This window comes from Syngnathoides biaculeatus, chromosome 15, assembly GCF_019802595.1.
Source record: "Syngnathoides biaculeatus isolate LvHL_M chromosome 15, ASM1980259v1, whole genome shotgun sequence".
In the NCBI taxonomy this organism is placed as follows: Eukaryota; Metazoa; Chordata; class Actinopteri; order Syngnathiformes; family Syngnathidae; genus Syngnathoides; species Syngnathoides biaculeatus.
This window is the reverse complement of record NC_084654.1, coordinates 25,000,425-25,021,859: the sequence shown is the minus strand read 5'-3', so window position 1 is coordinate 25,021,859 and position 21,435 is coordinate 25,000,425. Positions and strand designations below refer to the sequence as shown.

At 43.6% G+C, this 21,435-nt stretch overlaps 1 protein-coding gene across 6 annotated transcripts in view; it reads left to right on the top strand.

Annotated features, from left to right (window-relative positions):
* Nucleotides 1-21,435, top strand: part of slc4a11 (solute carrier family 4 member 11) — a 53,145-nt gene that overhangs the window by 17,295 nt on the left and 14,415 nt on the right. For 3 of the 6 annotated variants that reach the window (XM_061844017.1, XM_061844020.1, XM_061844021.1), the window contains 8 exons: nucleotides 1,688-1,738; nucleotides 2,317-2,428; nucleotides 7,028-7,071; nucleotides 10,045-10,273; nucleotides 15,813-15,894; nucleotides 16,029-16,152; nucleotides 18,108-18,317; nucleotides 20,921-21,005. In XM_061844017.1, coding sequence (XP_061700001.1) covers nucleotides 1,688-1,738; nucleotides 2,317-2,428; nucleotides 7,028-7,071; nucleotides 10,045-10,273; nucleotides 15,813-15,894; nucleotides 16,029-16,152; nucleotides 18,108-18,317; nucleotides 20,921-21,005 — 937 coding nt within the window. Of the gene's footprint in view, nucleotides 1-1,687; nucleotides 1,739-2,311; nucleotides 2,429-7,027; nucleotides 7,072-10,044; nucleotides 10,274-15,812; nucleotides 15,895-16,028; nucleotides 16,153-18,107; nucleotides 18,318-20,920; nucleotides 21,006-21,435 lie in introns of all 6 variants that reach the window. The other 3 variants (XM_061844016.1, XM_061844018.1, XM_061844019.1) reach the window with 1 other exon arrangement.

Sequence of the window (21,435 nt, the reverse complement as noted above, 5' to 3'; positions counted from 1 at the left end):
ATGTACACCCATCTGATCACTATAAAGGTGGTGTGTATCCACCTTTGCGTCTCAGTAAACACTCTATTGTGTGCTTCCACTGGAGACTGACGTGGTTTTTCCACAATGTCGCTTGTACTAGTCCCTCACGTGGCGGTCGTACCACAGTGTTGTCTTTTTACGTTGAAGTAGATGATTTGTGATTGGTCCATGACTGTGAATCCATTGTTTAAATTTTGTTAAAGTCTGACATGGGATCACTCCAAAATGTTGCGGTGGCTGGGGAAAAAAAAATTGTCCACATTTATGTTCCAGCGCCCGTGTGGTGGCTCCACAATCTCGTATGGACTAGACCGCAAGAGTCTCGCCTCTGTCCATGTTCTTGTTCTAGTAGACTTTGACATATGATCACTCCATAGTGTTGCGTGTCCGTGGAGTGCCTTGAAGTGTTACGGTGGATATCGTAAGGAAAAATTGTTTATATCGTGTCAGTTTAGCTGTTACTAATGTGGTGCCTGAGGCCAAGAACGTCTAAAGTCAGTCTGACACCAAACTCATTAAGGTACCAGTTGGTAATTTTGTTGTTCTCTTTTCGTATTTCGACTCCATTTAGTTTGAGTAAAATTCGCCGTCGTACAGTGTGACAGCTTCGACACTTCGGCGAGGTTAAGGTGAAAATGACCGGTTTCATTTTTCCCCCATCGGCATTTATAAAATGTCACCTTCCAGGTCGGCGACATTTAAAGCGACATTAGCCACTGGAAGCTCGGCGAACGGGTCGATCACTTCCAGATGAGTGATGAGTGATCACATCATGGGGGGGATCACATCGGCTTTGTTGATTTTTGAGTTTTTGTTTAATTCTTAGCCAAAAATGTTTAACAGTTTTTTGTCGTTAATTTAAGGTGAAGAATGCAATATTGAGCAAAGTAAATTCAAGTCAATGCTCAATACTAGTTATTGTTAGCCATGCTGACCTTCGCCATAGTTATGGTTATGTTTGAGCAATTTTTAGCACTTGTAGGTCACCACACCTCACAGGGACGCTGTGTAAATACCTCGAGGCCTTTTGTAATAGGTCATTGGAAAATTGGAGTACTCTGAAAATTATTACAGTATTTGTATCAGAATGCTTTAGTTAAAACTGACAATCATCATATGGAGTTTATTTTAGTATAGAATATAACAGATGAAATATTTTGTTAATATAGGAGGAATGCAAAGTTATCAATCTCCTTCCCATCTTACTGAGTTTTTGTTTGCACATTAAGTCTGTTTTTGTTTCTATTCCTCCTTCCGAGAAAGAGCATCGAAGCAACAAGTTTTTTTTTCGTTTTGAGATTGTAGGGTGGAGGTTCCAGCTGGCTTCGACTGTAGCCTGGATGGACGGCAACAATGAGAATAAAGAAATTATCATTTTGACGCTAGTAGTGTTCGCGGCACATTGGGTAAAAAAAAACAAAAAAACAATCGGCTAGCACATTTTTGGGACATGTGTTTAATCCCAAAGTATGAATTTAAAAGGTTCACGTAGAAAATGAACTTTCCCAACACTGGCAATGATATCGTCATTGCATCATAGCTATATGAAGCAGTTTGTTGCACTTTCTTTTCTCTTATGACGCTGATGATGATGATGTCATCATCATGTAGCTCGCCACCCTGCAGGTCACATGAATGCAGATGTTGTTTTTCTTTCTTCCCGCAGAGGTGCCTCCCTGTGCCATGTCCAAGAACGGATACTTCTTTCAGGAAATGGGTGAGTTTGGACTGGAACTTGCTCTCTCGCCTACAATGCACCAGGATGCAACGCTAACTGAGCATACACAGAGTAACAGAGACTAGTGACGCTTTTAGCTCGCTAGTTACTATCAATTACAAGCAATGGATAGGTTTCCAATGACGTCACCGCAGTCCTTAGACCAATCGGATAAATTAACGATCGAAAAAAAAAAACTTCACGCTTCACCTATCGCCTGTGTTCTCTGACCTCTGACACACAAGATGGCGCAATTGGAAACCTATCCATAGCAAGGTCCAAACAATGCAACTGAGAGTTAGCCTAGTTAGCTTAGCAAAAGACTACGCAGGCTAGCAAAGCCTGCTAACACTTGCAATACTAGCAAAACATTTCACATTGTTTTACAGAATATACGAGTAAATTTTTTTCTTTGTTCTGTTTGCACTCACGCCACGTACAAAATTTGACCGAAATGTACGACGTGATAACCGCTCAAAATGCAAACCGAAGTTCATGAGACGCCGGCTCGCGCAAAAATATTTTGCAAATGCAACGCCGGCGAACGCTGACGCTGTGTCTTGGTGTCCTCAGAGCAGCGGGAGGTGGACCTGGACGACGATCAAGAGGAACTGCAGGAGGTCCAGGACTCGCCCATCGCCTGCGCCGACAACGTCCAACTTTACGGCAGCCAGGTCACCCCTGGCTCAGGTCGGTTTGCTCTCTGTAACATCATAACACCGTGACGTATGCAAACTCAAGACCTGCCAACAAAGATAATCGGTCCGTTTTTGTCACAACGTTGACAGGCAATCGTATGTCTTGTCCTGACGGGTATCCTTTAGTCGCAGGGGTGTTAAGACCTAAGTCAATCATCGTTACTCGCCAAGTACGTCAGAAACGTACAAGGAGTTTGTCCGAGGTAGTTGGATCCGCTCCAGTACGACGGTCACTTGAGACATAAAGACGTTGCGGGAACACTCATGGCGCAACAAAGGCTCCGAACCCGTCCCGGTTATCGTGTCTGAAACGGGTCGGGGCCGACCATCTTGCATATTGAAGACCAGAGCCAGAAATTGTGACGTGAAGCCAAATGTGGCCAATCAAGAAATGCCCTGATTGACGAGCAAAGATGTGCTCTGAAAACAGACAAAGTTCCTACCTGATTTTGAATGCTTCTAAGCGGGATCGCCAGACGGCAACAAATATCTTCCATAGCAAGTCGTTTTATTGACGTTGTCGCCACCTCCCGTCCCTCGGGGAGGGTTTGTTCGTCGTTTTTGTCCGATCACGTGCCTTCTCACTTGGAGGACTCTCTCGAGATCGGTAGCAGAAACAGAATCTTTGTTTGGAGTGTTCTGTGCGCAGATTAACGGAGCGCGACTGTTAAATGCCAGATTTGTTTGTCTCGATGTGTGGGGTCTGTTACAGATAATCTTGAGATTTGAATAATCCTGCGTGCAGCAGGCCCGACTCAAAAATGAGTCATTTAGCCACATGAACCCATTTAAGAATCCTAACACCCTTACAAACGCTAATGTCATGCTAACATTCTCAGAGATGCTAACACTCGGTGTGATCCAAGCGGGCTTGAATAAGCTTTTGTTGTCTCATTCTGATGCCGTCGCTCTAAATTGGGAGCGTTTGGCCTTGGCGAAGGTCTTTTAAGTTCTTTAGACTCCTCGCAGTCGTCTTGTGATTGACGCTAGTAAAATTAGCATAACTATTTTTGGGGCCGTGCGATGTCGCGCAAAGGCGTGTTTCCTCTGTGCATATGTGGGTCAGCATCTGAATAAAGTGTGTGTTTGTTTGCAACTAAACTGTAACCAACGAAATAATAACACGCATAGATGCGCACACTCAGTCTGACACGCAAGCAGGCGGACAAAAAACACTCGGAGACACACGTGCACGCACACACGCCGACACGTGCTCTCACTCATACGTACTTCGACAGACACAATCGTACAGAAACGCACAGACCACCGCTCCGTTATGTACACAATATTTAACCGTAAACGAGGCTCAGTGGCGTTTGCGTCGGAAAAAAAAAACAAAAAAACTTTTGACATCGTTCCCACCGTGTTGCTGCGCTGTTTCCATGGAGACGGCATGACAAGTCTTGACGGCTCCTCGGTTGCAGGTGCACACCATTTGGACCCTTGAACGCCCCCCCCCCCCCCCCCCGCAGGTCAATGGTTGCCACAGTAACGGTCCCAGGTGCACGCCCGCGAGTTTCAAACGCGACGATACGTTTTCGGACAAAATCAGGAACTGAGCATCGGGAAATGCAAATGTTCAGTCAAAAGCAAATCCGATGAGACTTTTTTTGTTGTTGTTGTTTTGTTTTGTTTATATGAGTGGAAAAGATCACTTTCTTTGTTTCCTCTTTGAATAATAACTAAGGAACAAGAATAATTGGTTAATCAACAGTAATTGGAAAAAGACCCTGCGTTAATGTCAAATGTTGACCGATTATTCGATTCATCAATGGAATGATACCTAATCATTGGAAAAATTTTCGGAGGTGTGAGCCAAGCTCTTACCGTGCGGCTTTTTTGTCAGCATTCTTGCGTTGTTCTGCCCTCGCTTTCGTTTTATATTTCCTCCCCGCGTCGACCTTTGCGAGCGCGGACGACGACGCTAACTTTACGTTACGCGTGCGAGATCGACGGCGGCAAGTCAAAGGAAGGACGTGAGGACGGGCTCGTGTGCTCCCACCTCATCGCCGTCAAATATTATTGACTCGTCATTTTGTCAAACGCGACTGAGTCGTCGTTTTGTGTCGCCTCGTTGGCCGCAGATTTATCGTTCGCCCAAAGGTCGTCGCGCAAATAAATCTGACACTTCCCGTTGGACGGGGAAACGTCGACTGAATATTTCGAATATAAACGTCCCCCGTGATATATGACTGCTTTTCATCGCCGCATCCAAAGTGTTTGTAGTGACGAGATAGCGCTAATGCAGTATGAACAGATTTTGGCAAGAATACAGAAAGTCTACACACGCTTGTTGAATGCCAGGTTTGACGTATTAAAGAATGAGAGCAAAAAAAGATCATTTCCAAACATTTTCCATTCCGAGAGGAAGCGAAGATCGGCAACTGAGGTTACGTGGTTGCACAAGTGTGCACACCCTCTCCTACCTGAAGATGCGACGACGTGTTAAGAATCAACATATCCTATTCAAATTCAATTCATGTCAAATGAGAGTTGGCACACGGTTGCCACCATTTAAAGTGCCCGTCATTAGTCCCAAATCAAGTTCAGCTATTCCACTGTTCCAGTTTTCAGAGGGTGCACAAAACTCGTGCTCTTTCGCTTTCAAAAAATTCAGTCATAGCAGCCTACAGGTCATAGATCACATTATAAAAGTTAGTTATGTCATGTCAATAGACGTCTCTTATCGCGATTCAGTTTGCATTTGGAGTTGGTGCGAATGTGTGATGGTGTGATTGGTTGGTTCCTCCTTTGCTGACCCTCCTTCATTGTCACCTTTGTTAAAAAAGGATTACCCAACATCAGCGCTGGCGTGTTACTAATCTTCTTCTACGGATGTAAAAATGATCTTCTTAGCACGCGCGCCTGACAGCAATTAGAGCGTGTTGCCTGTCACGGCGCGTGCACCCCCACGTGGAAAAAAATAAAATGAAATGGAAAAAATTAAAAAAATCCCCGTCATGCAGCAGAGACGTCTTCCTTAAGCTGCGATTGATTCCCCGACAGGCCACGGAGGGAAGCCCGCGCTGAAGCTAATAACGTCGCCCCCGCGGTGGACGCTAAGCACCGTTACATAATGGCAGCCACAATGAAAGGTTTTCCCTCAGTAGCCAGACTTTTTTTTTTTTTTTTTTTTTGTCTTTTATCACCGCAAAGCTCGGAATCACGTGCGGATTAAAACTGATAACGGAGCGCCAGCTTCCCGTCTCAACGATCCCTCCGCGTCGTCGTCGCTTTCTTGGAGCAAAAGATCTCCTCCTTTTCTTCCCGATCTGATTCGCTTTGATTACGATCTTTGATTGCGATGTGGCCGCTCTGTAGCAGCAGTTCCAGCCATGATGTAAATTCTATTATTCAACTGCCGTAGCCGCTTGTGTATGCAAGTTGATTTCTGGATATATCGAAGCCTTTGAAATAGTAGGCAATTCCAAGATTTCGTGATGTAATATCCCCAGCCGGCTGCCATGCAGGTGAGAAAATAAAGGAAAATCGAGAGAAAAATATTTAGAGATTTTCTAAATACTCGCATATGTAAATATGTTCTTGAAAAAGTTACGTATCAGTTTATTTTCCAGAAATGGTCAAAAGTTCACATGATTTATCATAATAAAAAAATTCTAAAAATTATCATTTGCCACTGCTGCAGTGATTTAGAATAATTTTTTTTTTTTGTTTGGGGGAAAAAAAATCCAAACCCTTGCAGAGTTTTTCAGAATATATTCAAATGACTAAAAATATGGATGTACGGATGCTAGATATACAGGGTAGGGTGGTCTGTACTTAAGTTTGATTTTGTTTTTTTAATCCAATAGAGTAATGGCCATGATGACATTGTCAAAATGACGGAATTTGCATATTTGCTGCTTTCAAACATGGGCGACAGGAAATGTAGCAGCAAGCGGCCTCACCTGACATTGCGAAAAGGCTTTGTATTAGCAAAGGCCTGTTTTCTATCTCTCTTGATGTTACCAATTTATTGTGATGTTTTCAGGCATTCGTATATGTCGTAATTTTCCATAGTTGGCTGCCTATTACGTATTGTATTGAGATAAAGTGCACCGTGAGGCAGACCGGTACTCTGCCTCATAAAGGCAAAAAACTATTTTGTGTGTTGTTTTTTTTTTCCTTTTTTTTTTTTTTTTTTTTGCGTCATGTAATTATAAACTCATCAGGATGCCGAGCTATCACAATTGTTTGCTGAATTAATTAAAAAACAAAACAGAATGAAGCGGCAGCTCCAGTCCGTGCATTTCTGTAATTTTTACTCCAAATAAAAACGCAATGAAAATGGGATTCAATTCATAAAGTAAGACCGAAGATCCCCTTCAAGCAGAAAACATAATTTTCTCAGTTTTAAAGTCAGGTTGCTAATTTAATGGCAAACTCTGTTTAGTTTATTGGTGAATTTGTCAATCTGCCAATAACGTCAGCGGCTCACGAGCCACGAGCCTCACCGCACATCACTTGGATCTTTACTTGCAAACTTAACTTTTTTTCCTTCTCAAGTTCTCTTGTTAAAACATCACAGTGTAGCCTAAAAGTGTGCATTGGTCGACTTTCCCCCTAATTGTTTGTTTTGCTTCCCGTGCAGAGAGCAACGACTCTGGCTGCGTTCTGCTCAACACGTCCAGGAGGGTGAGGCTCAAATCACACTTTCATGAATAAAAAGTGCTTTTAACGAGCTGGCGGGCGGCGCGCTAAAGATGCAAACGGCCACATCCTTAAAAAGGGCTTTCGGGAAAGATGTTGAGGCGCACAACTCGACGCACACTCGCCTTTGTAAATGCATTTGTTGGTCTGGTGTCGATGTCAATATGCTTACATGTGTATCTTATGTTTTATAGATATAGCATAGATATGTTTTGGTAGCATCTTGAAACCTATTCATTCATGGAAACGTCAACAATGTAGCACATCCAACAAACAGCTTTGTATTCGTCTATAAAGTAGCGCCAATGGACCTTTCCGACCGGCGATGTTAAGCTCCGCCCCCCTTAGCTACATTTGCCATCTCCCACAAGCTTCCAAAATGGCGACTGAACAGAACAGAACAGAACAGGTTTCAAGTGGATTCTCTATTGCGTATTCCATGTAATATTGCAGAATATTTTTTGCCAAATGCGTCAGACTTGTCCAAGAGAGGTCTCAATTATTTCACGCTAGGATATGTTCACGGAATTAAGATTTTGGACGAAGCAGGACAGCGAAATGTTGGCGGTCGATGCAAAAACCTTTGATGCCTCGCAAACTTCATATTGAAATCCAACAGGATAAAATAGTGGAATCGTACTGCGCATGTAAAGCAGGGTGAGTACCATTTACTTGGAAAGATGACGAGTAATATCATTGTCGTCTTTATAGGTGAGTGGGTGTATTCGTTTGACTTGGCTCGTAATGGAACCCAGTGCTGTGTCTTAAACGTCCCGTGTGATACAAAATGGGCAAATACACATTTCTCTTGCGTGACATTGCGCATTTGCATATCACTAATCCAACTCTTCGGCATAAAACATGACACACTTCATTCAGCAGGTTAGTGATACACTCACAAAGTGAAAGTTGTTCTGCTGCAATGTATAAAGTACTGATAATAATTCAATCAAACTCCGAGAAGATACTTCTCCCTCGCTTACCTTCGAACATACGGCCTTCTGTTTGTTGATCTTGTCCACACGTAGTTGTACGTGGGCTCTTCCGCGAGCCTTAATCCATCGTAGACACTTTGTCAACTGTGTTTTAGGCTTTGGAAAGTGAATCGACCTAGCAGGATATCTTTCATCAGAATTGCACATTCCCCAAGCGCATCTGAGGACCATTTTGCTCGTAACATTGACTTTTCCAAGCGCACGCTACTGACAACCAGCATTGCTTGTGGGACGATACGGCGAGAGGGGCGTGTCAAAACCGTGCGGCTGTCTGATTGGCTATTATTGTACGAGTGGTTGACGGGTCGGGAATGTCCATTGATTACTGACCGTGCAAAGAATGAACTTGAACTAAAAAGGAAACCGGAACGTGTCTTCGGACTTGTGACCGAGTGACATCATGCAAACTCTTTAGGAAGCATCGATATTGATCGAATACGGAGAGAAGTGACTCGTGGCATGAATAAACACCAGTTCTCCAGGAACTGAGTAGTAAAATCACACTTCACCGCTGGCGATGTAACAAGCGAAGCCCTATTATTTACTGAAAATTTCTAAAACTATTAACTTTCCAAAAGCACTAAATAGGGGCACAGTCTATGTAGTATAAATGTCAACTCTTGTAAAGTGAGCTCAGTTTGTCGTCAAATGAGCACTTTTGATGTTTGTCACTGCAGCGGCTCCGTTTGTTCTGCACGCTGCACATGATCTGACGATGTTGTTTTTTTCCCCGAAAATGCGCGCAGATGACGAGAGCCCAAAATAGGCGCCCACCCGCGTCTCCAGACACGCAAATAAACACAACGTGACAATGCAGTGTGTCACTATGTCTTCCATACAGACATCCTTTCATGTTTTGCAAAGAGCAGCGGGGGGCTTTCACCCGTCTTTGGGGATTTTTGTCAATGCCTCAGTCAATACTTCAGGGGGGAGCGCCGGCGGACTGAAGGTCTGCGCCCTTTATCGAACCGCAGTCATCTGGCCGTCCTTTCCAGCGTCTCTCGAAGGATTCTTAAGCCAGTCCTTTGACTTTTTTTGGGTGGCCAACTGGCGAAAATTTTTCATTTTTCATAAATTGAGAAATGTTTTTTTTTCGCTCATTCCGTATGGGGCATTGTGTATTATTTAATGGAAAAAATGAATTGAGTCCAATTGAAGATATTGTGTAACAGCAAGGTATAATGACTGAATACGTGCAACGCAATGGAATCAAAACCCAAACAGAGAGGAAGTGCTAACAGTTAGCATGCTAAGATCGACCATCCTCACATTTCACATGCTAACGACCCATTTGGACCCACAGTATTGACAACTTATGCCTCACTTTACGTGCTATTGTGCCACTCCGATAGATACAATGCTAAGATGCTAGCAGTTCCTGTGGTGAAATATAGCAACCTGATACCTAATAAACGAAGTGCTCTGCTAGCTTAGCTAATAACACTAACTTGGTGTGGCACTGTACTTAAAAATGAGGAACTTTGAGGTAGAGAACTAAAATCACCTTTATTTTCCAATTATGTCAAAAACACAAGGAATGCTAACAGGTGATAACTAAGAGAGAAGACATTTCTGTTATGCCTTGTACGTACTCGTGTACAATTTCAAATGAAAATTGGCAAAATGCTAACAGGCTAACACCTACAAAGGTAACATCCAGTGTAGTACCATATATTACGTCTCGTGTTTGGAGCTAATTTGCTTCTGAGATATGTAAAATGCTCACTTTCTCTCCGTTGTCTTGCTAACATACACCAAGGTAGCTGTAATCATCTGGCCATTTATCTACTGATGCTAACGTGTTGTGCAGTACGTAAAACTAATGAACTTTGAGGAGTACGCTAAGTTGCTAACAGTCACGATGCTAATGTCTTGTAATACAGTTGTCTAGGTGCAGAATGTGAAGGTGATGACATTTTGAGACGGTGCATGCTAACAATGCTAACGCGTGTGCCTGGCGCAGTACGTGAAGCTGATGAACTTCGAGGAGGAGATCCGACCCCACCGGGACCTCGACGGCTTCCTGGCTTGCGCGAGCATCCTTTTGGACGAGACCGCGGCGACGCTGGACGAAGTCCTGAAGAGGATGCTGAGACACGTCGGACAGGAATACAGCTCCCCAGAGCCAGGGTGGAACTTTGAGGACATCATGAGTTTGCTCTTCACTGATGCCGGCGCGCAGGAAGTCAACGGTGAGTTCTCCCAACAACCATGTGAAGGAATCTGCAACTCTCCGTAGTTGACTGCAAATGTTGACAACGACTGAAAGCTATCTGAAATGACCCAGAAATCTAGCTGATAAATGTGTTCAATTAGGAAGCGTCAAACTGTGTAAAACGAGCTACAACTTGAAATTAGCTACAATTATCTGAAGCCATTTACAATAATACCGTATTAGCTGAAACTATTTTAAACTATTTGAAATCATCTGGAACTGTTTCCAACTATCTAGCACTCACTGCAACTGCTGTATCTATCGACAACTATTCTGCAACTATCTTCAAATATCTGCACCGCTACACAATTATCTACGAGTGCATTTAATCACATCCATCTGCGACAATCTGCAACTGTTTACATCTGTCTGTAACTCTCTGAAAGGATCTACAACGATCCGAAATGGTCCAAAACGATCTGCAATAATCTGAAACTACATTTGTAAATATGTTAACCAACTAGCTCCAAATATTTTTAATTGCAGCACTCTGCATCTAACTAAAACTACAACAGCAAATATGGGACATGAGAAGATCTGCAAGTATCTTGAACTAATTGCAACACTGCAACAATCTGGAACTGCTTCAAAAGTTCCAACTATGCAGTATTTTGCAATGACAGGAAATTGTGTACACGTTTCTTTAACACGTTGCAACTATCTGCAATTAGCCGCAACTACCTTGAAACTGTCAATGTGTGCATCTATAATATTTACATTAACGAGTGAAAATGTTCCACAGACCGTTGTGGATTTCAAACAATCTCGTAGTAAATTTATGTCAAGTGTTGAGCTGGAATTCAACTCAAACTCTGCATTGCATCTTGTTGACAAGAAGCAGATTCCATCACATGCGCTCCGGGCAAGGTTTGGCCCTAGGTGACGGCCGCCTGTCACGTTCCGCCGCCAGGTGGGCGGCGGGCAAGGCCGGCCGACGCTCGGTCCCTCGCCCGCGCCGTTGACACGTGAGCCAGGCGATAATTGAGTGGTGTCACCCGTCGCTGGCTGAGGTCCTCAAACGCCTCTCTAACACGGAAGCCGGCCCTCGTCTCCCGACGTGCGCCGCCGCCGCCGCCGCCACCGCCGCCTCCTTCCTGTGAGGAGAGGCCCTTCACGTGCAGAATTGCAGCCAATCCACTTTCATAATTAAATTTAAAATGACATGTTAGCTGGCCAGTATGGTTTGGATTCAATTTTCCTGACCATGTGATCTCTTGTTGCTAGGCAGAATTCATGGGGGCAACAACATGTCCCCCCCCCAAACAAATTTGTCGGAACAAATGGGAGCACAGATGCTTCTTTCTGTTCATGTGACCACTTTTTGCAATGTGGAATTTGTGTCACAATCGTACTTCATATTTTGTTGCTAAACCGCACAAAAAAAGAATAAATGGTATCTGGAATGTTGTTTTTCCCTCGACACGTGACCACACGTTGCTAGGCAGAATTTATGGCATGCAATCACCACTCATAAAGCACAAAAAAAAAGTAACAACAAATTACAACCAAGATGCGCTTTCTTGGTCCACTCATCACTTTTTTCTGTTCAGAAAGCAGAAAGGCTCTATCTGCTTTTTTTTTTTTTTTTTTTTTTTTTTTTTTTTGCAAAATCACCGCTGCTTAGTGCACATGATTGCATAACTATTTATGCAACATTAACAGGATGTATGAGCGTTGTCACCCATTGAAGGACAGTGCAGCATTCATGAGGATAATATTCAAATAGGACTTTCCACAACTTTTTAATGGGGGGAGACTCTGAAATAATGAAATAAAGTCTCGTTGGTCGGGGAGACTTTTTTTTTTTTTTTTTTTAACTTGACCCAAAAACGAGCAGCTTTTCTCTCCCGAGGAAACATCTTAGCAGCAGCAACAATCGCAGCTGACGAGATCCAGCCACTAGCTAATTAGCGACGGTGGCGGCGCAGATGTGATGTAACACTTTCTCTGTTACGCAAGCAAATATTGCCGCAGATTTGCATTTGCAGATAATCACAGGGCAAATTAGAGACGTTTCTGATAAGAAAATGCGTCCAATTAGTAACCAAATTGCTCGCGATGCCTGTCGGTCAGCAGTTGCCAGGCAGAATTCGCACGGCCTGGAGCGTCTAATTTGTAAGAGGATGAATGGCCGCAAAATGATTTTTGGCCTGGTTATGTGATTTCTTGTTGCCAGGCAGAATTTGTGAGGCGGGAAAATGTTTGTATCCAAGTTTGACCACTTCCTGTTCTATTCTATGGTTATCGTCACACTTTTTACTGGTATGTTTCTGTTTTGGCATCACAAAATGAAATTGGGCTTTCTAGCCAAGGTTCGGGTTTCCAACTCGGGTGTCAAATTACGATTCTATTTATCAATTTTTTTTCAGCGCTCTCCCTTTGCTTCATCTGCATTGTACTAACCCTTAAAAAATGCAAATGTTCAATTTTGTGACCTGTGACTTTCTCCTCCTCCCTCGTTTGCTTCTTCTTCCTCTCTTTTGCACGCAGACAGTTTTGTTTTCTTTGATGACGGTAAGCGAGGAGCGAAAATGTCCGTATGTCGTCGTCATTGCCGTCTCCACCCATCTCGGCGCCATTCCACCCGTGACGCCGGGGTTTAACCCCCCACCCCCCCTCCCCGCCTGGGTTGCAGCCAAATTAGCCTTTTACCGACAAAAACCGGAGTTAAAAGTGCAATTTGTTGACAATTTGTCAACAAAACATGAAAATATATATATATATATATTTAGAACTACTTCCTGGTTCATGGAGATTATTTAGAAGAGAACATAATTTAAAAAAAAATCATTAAGCACAGTATATTAGCCTCTTGTTTTTGTTTTGGATTATGGAGACTAGTAAAGTAAGATGTGCACATAGAATTGCGCAACATGTTACGATCTTATTTATTTTTTGTCATTTTGGTCTGCCAGCTATTTTTTGGTTTACTGAGAAAATGTACAAGATTTTCATAATTGTGAGTGTGACGTCTCTCACCCTCATCGTATATTAGTGTGTAAATGTCTTGGTTTAAATGTTTTCATTAAGCACAACAAGTTAGCATCATGTTTCTCAAGCTGTTTTTATAATTGGTAGGTTAGCACAACACATTAGCATCGTAGTCTCGGTTTACTTTATCCGAGCTTTTCCCGTTCGAAAATTGCAATATAGCGTCGCACGTCCGCACCGCTCCACCTCGTTGCCGTCCTACGGTCGGCGTCCTCGCGGATTTGGCACCGATTTCTCCCCCCCCCCCCCTTCCTGGACATAGTGTGACATCACCAGCATGCCTCGTTCTGATTGGCCAGTGACGTCTGCCTCCCATACAGGATAAGTGTTTCATCTGCCACCTCGTCTCATTTAATCACCTCCTTCAACGGGCCCTCCACCGGCCATGAGGGAAACAATCATTCTTTTGTGTGTGTGTGAGATCGCCAGTTAATCTCTGAGGCTGCATAAGATTGCGAGGTTTTATTGAGGTCACCTCCAAAGATGCTCCTCAACCTGCCGCACGGCTCCAGCGCCATGCGACGGCATATTAGCGCGCACGTTTGTTTTCAAGCCGAGAAAGTGAAGCTTTGGCTTTTATTGTTTCAAATCTGGGCTTTCAAAGGAGGGTGAGGGTTTTCAGCTTTTAAGACGGGTTTGGGGTTTTCATTTAGGGTTTTGTGCAAAATCAGGATTAGATTTTCAAATTAGGTTTCAAGCCTGGAGGTGGGGGGGGGTGGTTGGGTTGCAAACTCGGCTGAGGGTTTTTAGTCGAGGCTTTAAAGAGATGAAGGTTTCGAGGCAGGATTTTGATTACCTGATTTGAAAGTTAAAATTAGCTTTTCAAACTAGGTTTAGGGTTGGGATTTTATTTTTTCATTATTTTTTTTCCGAGATAGGCTCATAATTTCAAATCAGTGTTTGGTTCTCAAGTCAAAGTTGGGGTTGGAAGTCCACGTTTTTAAATGAGGATTAGGGTTTCCAATTGGTCTGAGAGGAGCTGTGTTGGGCCGCGGAGGATCAGCGTTGCGAGTTCCGGTTTGAAGACGGGCTTCGTATCTTCTCCACAAAGTCGACTGTCGTGTGTGGCGGCAAGTCCAGTTTGGGGACGTCCGCTGCCCTGACCCGCTTCTCCCTTGTGCTGAAATTCAAAGGTTGCCGCCTCCCATCGGCCTGCTGGGGGGAAAAAGCCCCTTTTGGGAAAAGGACTCGTCCGCATTTCATGTGTTCTTCTTTTTGCTTTTCTTTTTTTGACTGCTTTCATTTTTCTTTTCGTCACTCCTTTTTTTCCCCCTCCCTTTCCCCTCTTTTTATTCTTTTTATGCTTTTTCTTTTCATTCTTTGTCTTTTGTTCTCTTTTGCGTTCAGAGCATCCTGACATGAGCAAAACCATCAGCGAGCAGCGAGTAAATCTGTTCCACGTGATGAATTGTGGTTTCTTTTTTTCCTCATTTATTTTTTTTTTTAACTTGCTTTTTTAACACAGCTGGAGGACAGCGCGCCAGCCAACGTCGAGTTTTCGGGCACAATTGGGATTTAAAGAAAAAAAAAAAAAGCTTTCTGAGTAGACTTTTGGTTTTAAATGAGGGTTTCCAGTTGGGTTTTGAAAACCGAGTGAGTTAGCGTTTCCATTTCGGGTTCCAAATGAAGGTTTGAAGGCTTGGTCGGCGTTTCACGTCGACAATTTCTGAAGTCGTTTTTCTAAGACGGTTTTGATAAGGCTGTCGTTGGTCTCCCCGGTGCTCTCGCGGGCGGCTCATCCTTTTCTCGCCGCTCGCGCTCTTTTATCAGCGCACGGTCGCCCGCCTCATTCCGCCTTCCCGCCGGCCAGCGGTCGCCATGGCGATGGCCGTCATTTTCCGCCGTGAATGGAAGACGCCGCGCGCGCGCGCGCGACGACGGGGACCGAACCCGAACGAAATCAAATCAAAGCAAACCGACCCGCCGACGGAGAAAGGGCCAAAAGTGTTCCTCATTAATATTCATGAACGGGGACCTTCTCCCGGCCAATCGTAACCAAGCATGTTACCAGCGCCGCTTCGCTGTCGCCGAGTGACCAAACAGCCGACGTCCAATTAAACGTCACCTCGTTACCGGCAAATGATATTGTGCATTTTGCCAGCCAGGGTTAGATTACAGATTGGGTTTTAAAAATCTGCATTGGGGTTTCAAATTCGGGTGATCACACAAAGTGGCGGTTAAGGTTTCAAATAAGGGTTTTGAGTATCTTTCAAACAAGGGTTAGGGTTTCAAATTCGGGGTATCAGGATTGAGGTTTTTTTTTTTCATTTCCAACAGATGAGTTTTTCAAGTCTAGTTTGGGGTTCTAAATGAGGGTTTTTGACAGGGTTAAGGATTCTAATGAAAGTTTTGGACCAGGATCTGGTATTCATATCAGACTTCAAGTAAGCGTTAGGATATCAAATGTTGGAACACGTTTGGGGTGTTGCATGATTGTTAGGATTTCAAGTGAGTGTGCATGTGCGCGTGTATCCTGTTCTGCTGCTTCTTACGTGTTGTTGTCGCGCCGATGTGGTTGCGTCCAGTCCACCTTCTGTCCGAGACCATCCAGGGGGTGACGGCGACCGACACGGGAGTTCACTACCAGCAGTCGTGGCTCTGCATACTGTGAGTACATCCGCATGCTGCTTCATCCGAGGCCTCCTCCAGTAGAGTAGGCCGACGCCGGCCACTTTTCAGTTATTACCCGATGAGCGATTATGCAAATGAGGCCTTGACATCCTTGCACTGTGCGCGCGTAGGTGCAACCTGAAGGACCTGCAGCGTCGCCACGTGTGTATTTCCCGCTTGGAGAGGCCTCAGAACTGGGGCGAGAACTGCTGTGAAGTTCGCTACGTCATCCTGGTCCTGGCGCCGCGCAAAATGGTACAAAAAATACATTTATAAAGTCTTACTCTATTTTTCACTTCTTGCAGATTCAGTGCGTCACTTTATTTTTTTTCCAGGCAGTGCAGTACAATTACCTTCACATCTGTACTACAATTAGCTTTCTTGCCTATTTGACTTGAACGTGACTCACTCCCACGAGGGCTCTTATTCTTAGAAGAAGAAACCTCAATCTCCATCTCAAAGCACACATTTGGCAAATCACCAAATTGCTCGAGCCTGCAAAGAACATGATCAGAAAGTCAGTGTCCAACACATGCCACGTTCAGAGTTTTATGAAATGAATTCACAAGTACTAACGCCGAGCCTGACGAAGATCTAACGTACAGATAGCAATATCAAAAGGAACAAATGCAAGTAAAGGGCAACATTTAGCTTGATTTTTCTAAAACTAACGTCATTTAATTTCAAACCCCAACGGAATGAATTCTGGCTTCGCATGATGCTTTTTAGCATTTAAAATATGTACCCAGAGTTGGCCCGATGACGTCACGTGAGGCCACGTGAGGCATTGTGCCACTTGAGAACGGTTGCGTCAAGAAAAGGTTCATTTCTCAGCGTCATGTGCTTCCAAAATGACCTGCTGGCCATATGCATAATTGCAGGCAACTGTATCTTATAAAAGTTTGAAAAATACTGGTGTGACCACATCATCATTCAATATTTGTCTCTTAGGAATGACTAGGAATTAGAGGGAAAAATGTATTTTTCCAGATAATTTCTCAAAAAGTGTACAATCAAATTTTTAGTATTATGTATATTTTTATATATATTCTGTGTGCCTAAAATATTCCAAAATATCAGTATACGGCAGGTTGTGTAATGTTTTTGTGTCACTTCGGAAAAATGGAATAATGGGATGGATTAAGTAGGCAGAGAGTGGATACAAGACAAGGGCACTGAATGTGCTTGCGTAACAATTTCTTATTTTTTAAATTCAGAGAACATTTTCTCAAGGTTTGAACCGATTCATGTTTTTAAACAATCTCTCTTCCAGCCTTCTGCACAGTAAAGAAGCTGCTGCCGCGTACAGAAATGCAAGCGCACGATTATATAAATCGGGGCGAGTCCGTCACGTAGTACGGCGGACGTGATGATTTTTGGCCCCTCCCCCTAAACGAAGCAATCTTCCATTCGCGACCCTCCCGTTTTCGAAGGCTCGCCAAGTCTCGGAACATCACTACCTGCCTCTACCGCTCCGGAGTACGAGGTCGCAGATTGCCATTCAGTAACGCGATGGCGCTTATAGAATCATTGTAATGAAATAGAATAATTCACCCTCCCCTGCGATTATGTGCAAGTCCGGGAGACAGAACTACCGAAGAAATATGGGGGAGGGGGGGGTGAGTTTTCATGTATGATAATTGGGCATTTTTTTTTAGCAAACATGTCATCCTACCTTTTTTTTTTTTTTTTTTTTTTTCCTTTCCATTTGATTTTTCACATCCCAAGATTGGATCTCAGCTCCGACGCCATCACGCACGCTTCCCAAAGGAGCCGGGTCACTTCGTATTCCGACTCGGGCCCAAACAAATTACAGCGGCGCAGGGATCCCGCAGAGTCGCAGCAGTAATTATTTTTATCCCTGCGCAGCAAAGCGGCGTGTCGCATTTCACAAATGAGCTTTCCTCTCGTGCTGTACCTGACCAAAAGCTGGCCGTTAAAAGCCTCAAACCCTTGTGAGGTTGCCAGATGCAAAATTTGGATCTACGTCGTCATCAACAACAACGGCGATGTACGAATGAACTACAATGGGCTAACTCCACTTTTATCATTTTCAAGTTATGAATACTGGTTGAAATAGCGGCTTAGTTTGTGTGCGTGTATCGAAGCTGATGTGTGGCTAAAAAGATTGAGAATATTTTCCGGGGAAAAAGGGGGCGCGGCAAATGCTTTTCCCGACGTTCACGGCAGTGGTGCGTCTTTGCTTGCAGAAGAGCACCAAGACGGCGATGGAGCTGGGGAGGACGTTTGCGACGCTCTTCTCGGACATTTCCTTCCGCCAGAAGCTTCTGGAAACCAAAACGCAGGAGGAGTTCAAAGAGGCTCTGATGTTCCAGCGCCACCAGCTGTCGGCTGCCAACCAGCAGTCCACCATGCTGGACAAGGAGGAGACGGACCCCTACAACCACAAGCCCCTCAAGGTGTGAAGCCGGCGTGACGCTCGCTCCTCTTCAGATTAGACTCTGCAACTTCTCATTTTCGATCTTCTAATGCCAATTTCATGTTTCAAATCATTCCTCGCACTTAATTATTTGCACAACCAGCCAAGAGGTACGGCGCACCCTGAACGAATCGTCACAATCGTTTGAAGCCGCACTTCCCCCATTCAAAATCGCGACACAGCCTCCCTCCAGCCTAAAATTTGCAAACCTTAATCGGCGGCACACCCCATTCAATATCCCGAGAGTCGTGCCGCCCAATTTTCCCAACTTTATCAGTGACGTGCCCTTTTGAACATTGACAGAATCGGCGCACTCCTTCCCCAACGTAAGCCGTGCACCCTTCAACATATCAGTAGCCTTGTTTAAAAAAAAAAAAAAAAACACAAAAAAAAAAAACACCCCCTTTACATTTTAGTTGTTGTCACGCTTTCCTACCACTTGTAAAAATGTTCCAGTTTTAAGCAACGCACAAGTCAAGTGAAGTTTATTTGTACAGCATTAACTTCCAAATGGTTTTCATCCGCACACCCCCTTCGACATCCCATTTTATTGTCGCGTCCCCTCCACCCACCCGGCAGAGTCGGCAAACCCAGTCCCAGCAGCCCCCCCCCCTGCAAGAATAAGAATTTCCTGAAAATGAAAACTTTTCATGCGCACCCCCTTTGCCATGCACACACTTTAAAAAAACAAAAAAAAAAAAAAAAAAAAAAACGAAAATTCAACCCAGACTTTGTGCAAGACTCAGACCGCAGCCCCCTCCCCATTCCGGTGGCAACGTGTCCGTCTCTTCCCCTGCACACAATCAGTCCGCTTCCACTCCAAGGACCTTCCGCTTGAATCCCTCACGGCTTTGAGGCGCGCACACACGATCGGCACGCAGAAATGCGCCATGTTGACAGTTGAGGGCTTGCAGACTTTTTCAACTTGTGTGTTCCCTCCAGCCGAGCGTTTTGTCGGGTGTCCTTCCTCAGGCTCATAAAAGAAAGAACGCAAAGAAAAGACAGGAAAGAGAGAAGTGTCACTCAGGGAAGGAAGGAAGCGCAGAGGAAGACAAAGTAGAGGTAGGAAGGCAGTATAAGAAACAACAAGGCAAAATCAAGGTACAATTAAAAAGGAATAAATCTTGCTTAAAAAAACTAAAAAGAAACAATATCTGATACAGTGGAAGCTCGTTAAAGATGACGGTAGCTTATTGTCCTTAACTTTTTTTTTTTTTTTTTGTGGCCTAATATGTCCAATATATTACAAAGTATGAAAATCTTCAAAATGACCACACTGGTGTGCTGGATCGTAGCGAGGTTGTTGTCACCTTATATCAGTTGAGACGAATTAATGAGATTCCTTGTTCCAAATCTCCTGCCACAGGCAAATGGCTTGACAAAAAAAAAAAAAAAAGTACCAAAAATAGCATTTTGCAGATTATTATCCATTTGATCTCTTGGCCAGTTTGCCAATTGACTCCAGAGAGAAGCATAACAACATGGCCGCCACATCAATGCCCCATATTCAACATGGCCCCCAGATAGACACAAGAGCCACGGGTCTCGGAATTGAATCTGGTCATATTGTACATCGGTGACGTGGAAATATGACGATTCCGTTTTCTGCCTGCAATATGCCACAGTGGACAGATTTTTGAACGCATTGTTCGGTGCGCATGGTCCGTTTTATCGAGGTTCCACTGTACTACATCAATTTTTTGCTAATCTAACTGTAAATTCACAATATGGTTTGTCATTTTCAGTTTTTATTTTGTCCTGTTTAAAGTTAATTTATAAAAAAAAATTAACTGTCGTAATTTAAATTTGACGGATAATGCAGTGTAGTTAAATTTTGTGGATTCATTTATAAGTATATACATGATTTAAAAAAAAAAACCACTTGAGCTTTTAAATGTAATCTGAAGTTGTTACAGCAAATAAATACAAAATACATTAATTCTTAGAAGTCAACTCATCTTAAAATTCATCAATAAATAGTGGACTGTATGTATATGACTGTATGCTTTGCTGCAAATGAAATTCATTTATTCCAAAATAATGACATCCATTAACTGAAAAAATTAAGCATTTCATTTCATTTATCCATCTAAATTAAATTTTTCTGAGATATTTATAAGATATTTACATTTCAAATATATTCTGAAATAATTACAAACAACACTTTTTTTAAAAAGAATAAATACAGTATGTAGAAATTAATTTGAAATGTAATTGAAACGTCCATTCGCTAACTTAACTTAAATGAGTTTAAAACAATGATTTCAGTGTCTATAACGCAAAATATTGTCAAGCTCAATACAAATATTTGTGATTATATTTCTTATTGACATCAATTAGTGGGCAATTTAATGTATTATGTCACAGTAGTGACTTTTAAAAACGCGACATTGTACAGTGATGCCCAAAACACGAAGAAGCGGTTCAACACAAGCATTGAAATGAGAGCTGCAGGCGTACCTAATGAAGTGTCCGCCGTCCCTCGGGCGCTCGTTGCCACGCCGACGGCCACCGAGCTTCCCGGGTCGTCCCGCGCCGTTGGGTCGCGGCGACCTCTTTAACGACGAGCCCTTGTGTGCGCAGTGTACAGACTTCCTCCTAGCGGGCCAGGGGATTTACGAGGACCTGTGTCGCCGCCTTCCTCTCTACGCCTCCGACTTCACAGATGGTAGGATTCGCCCGTCTCGCTAAAGCTACGCAAAGCTAAGTGGCGCTAAGCTTGACATCTGTCCCTAACAGCATGTTCGCAACCTGACGCTAATAGGCCCGACCGAGAGGGATTTTTTGTTCTTGGCATGCTGGGTTTGACTACAATATGCAATATAGATTTTTTTTCCCCATTTCTATACACTGACTCACAATATTCGCCAGAAAACAAGGAATACGTATTAAGTATGTGGAGATTGAACTATTTTTGTTTTGATTTGCGTCGCCTTTCTCCTCCGTCAGTCAGATTCCTTGCATTTCACATCACAATTTGTGGGGTCATGACTCGACTTTCACGACACACAATTTATTGCTTTGTGAATATGTAAGCTTTTCATCCCCTAACCCAGTTTCAGACACTATTTGCAGCACAAATCCACTCCCAACACAAT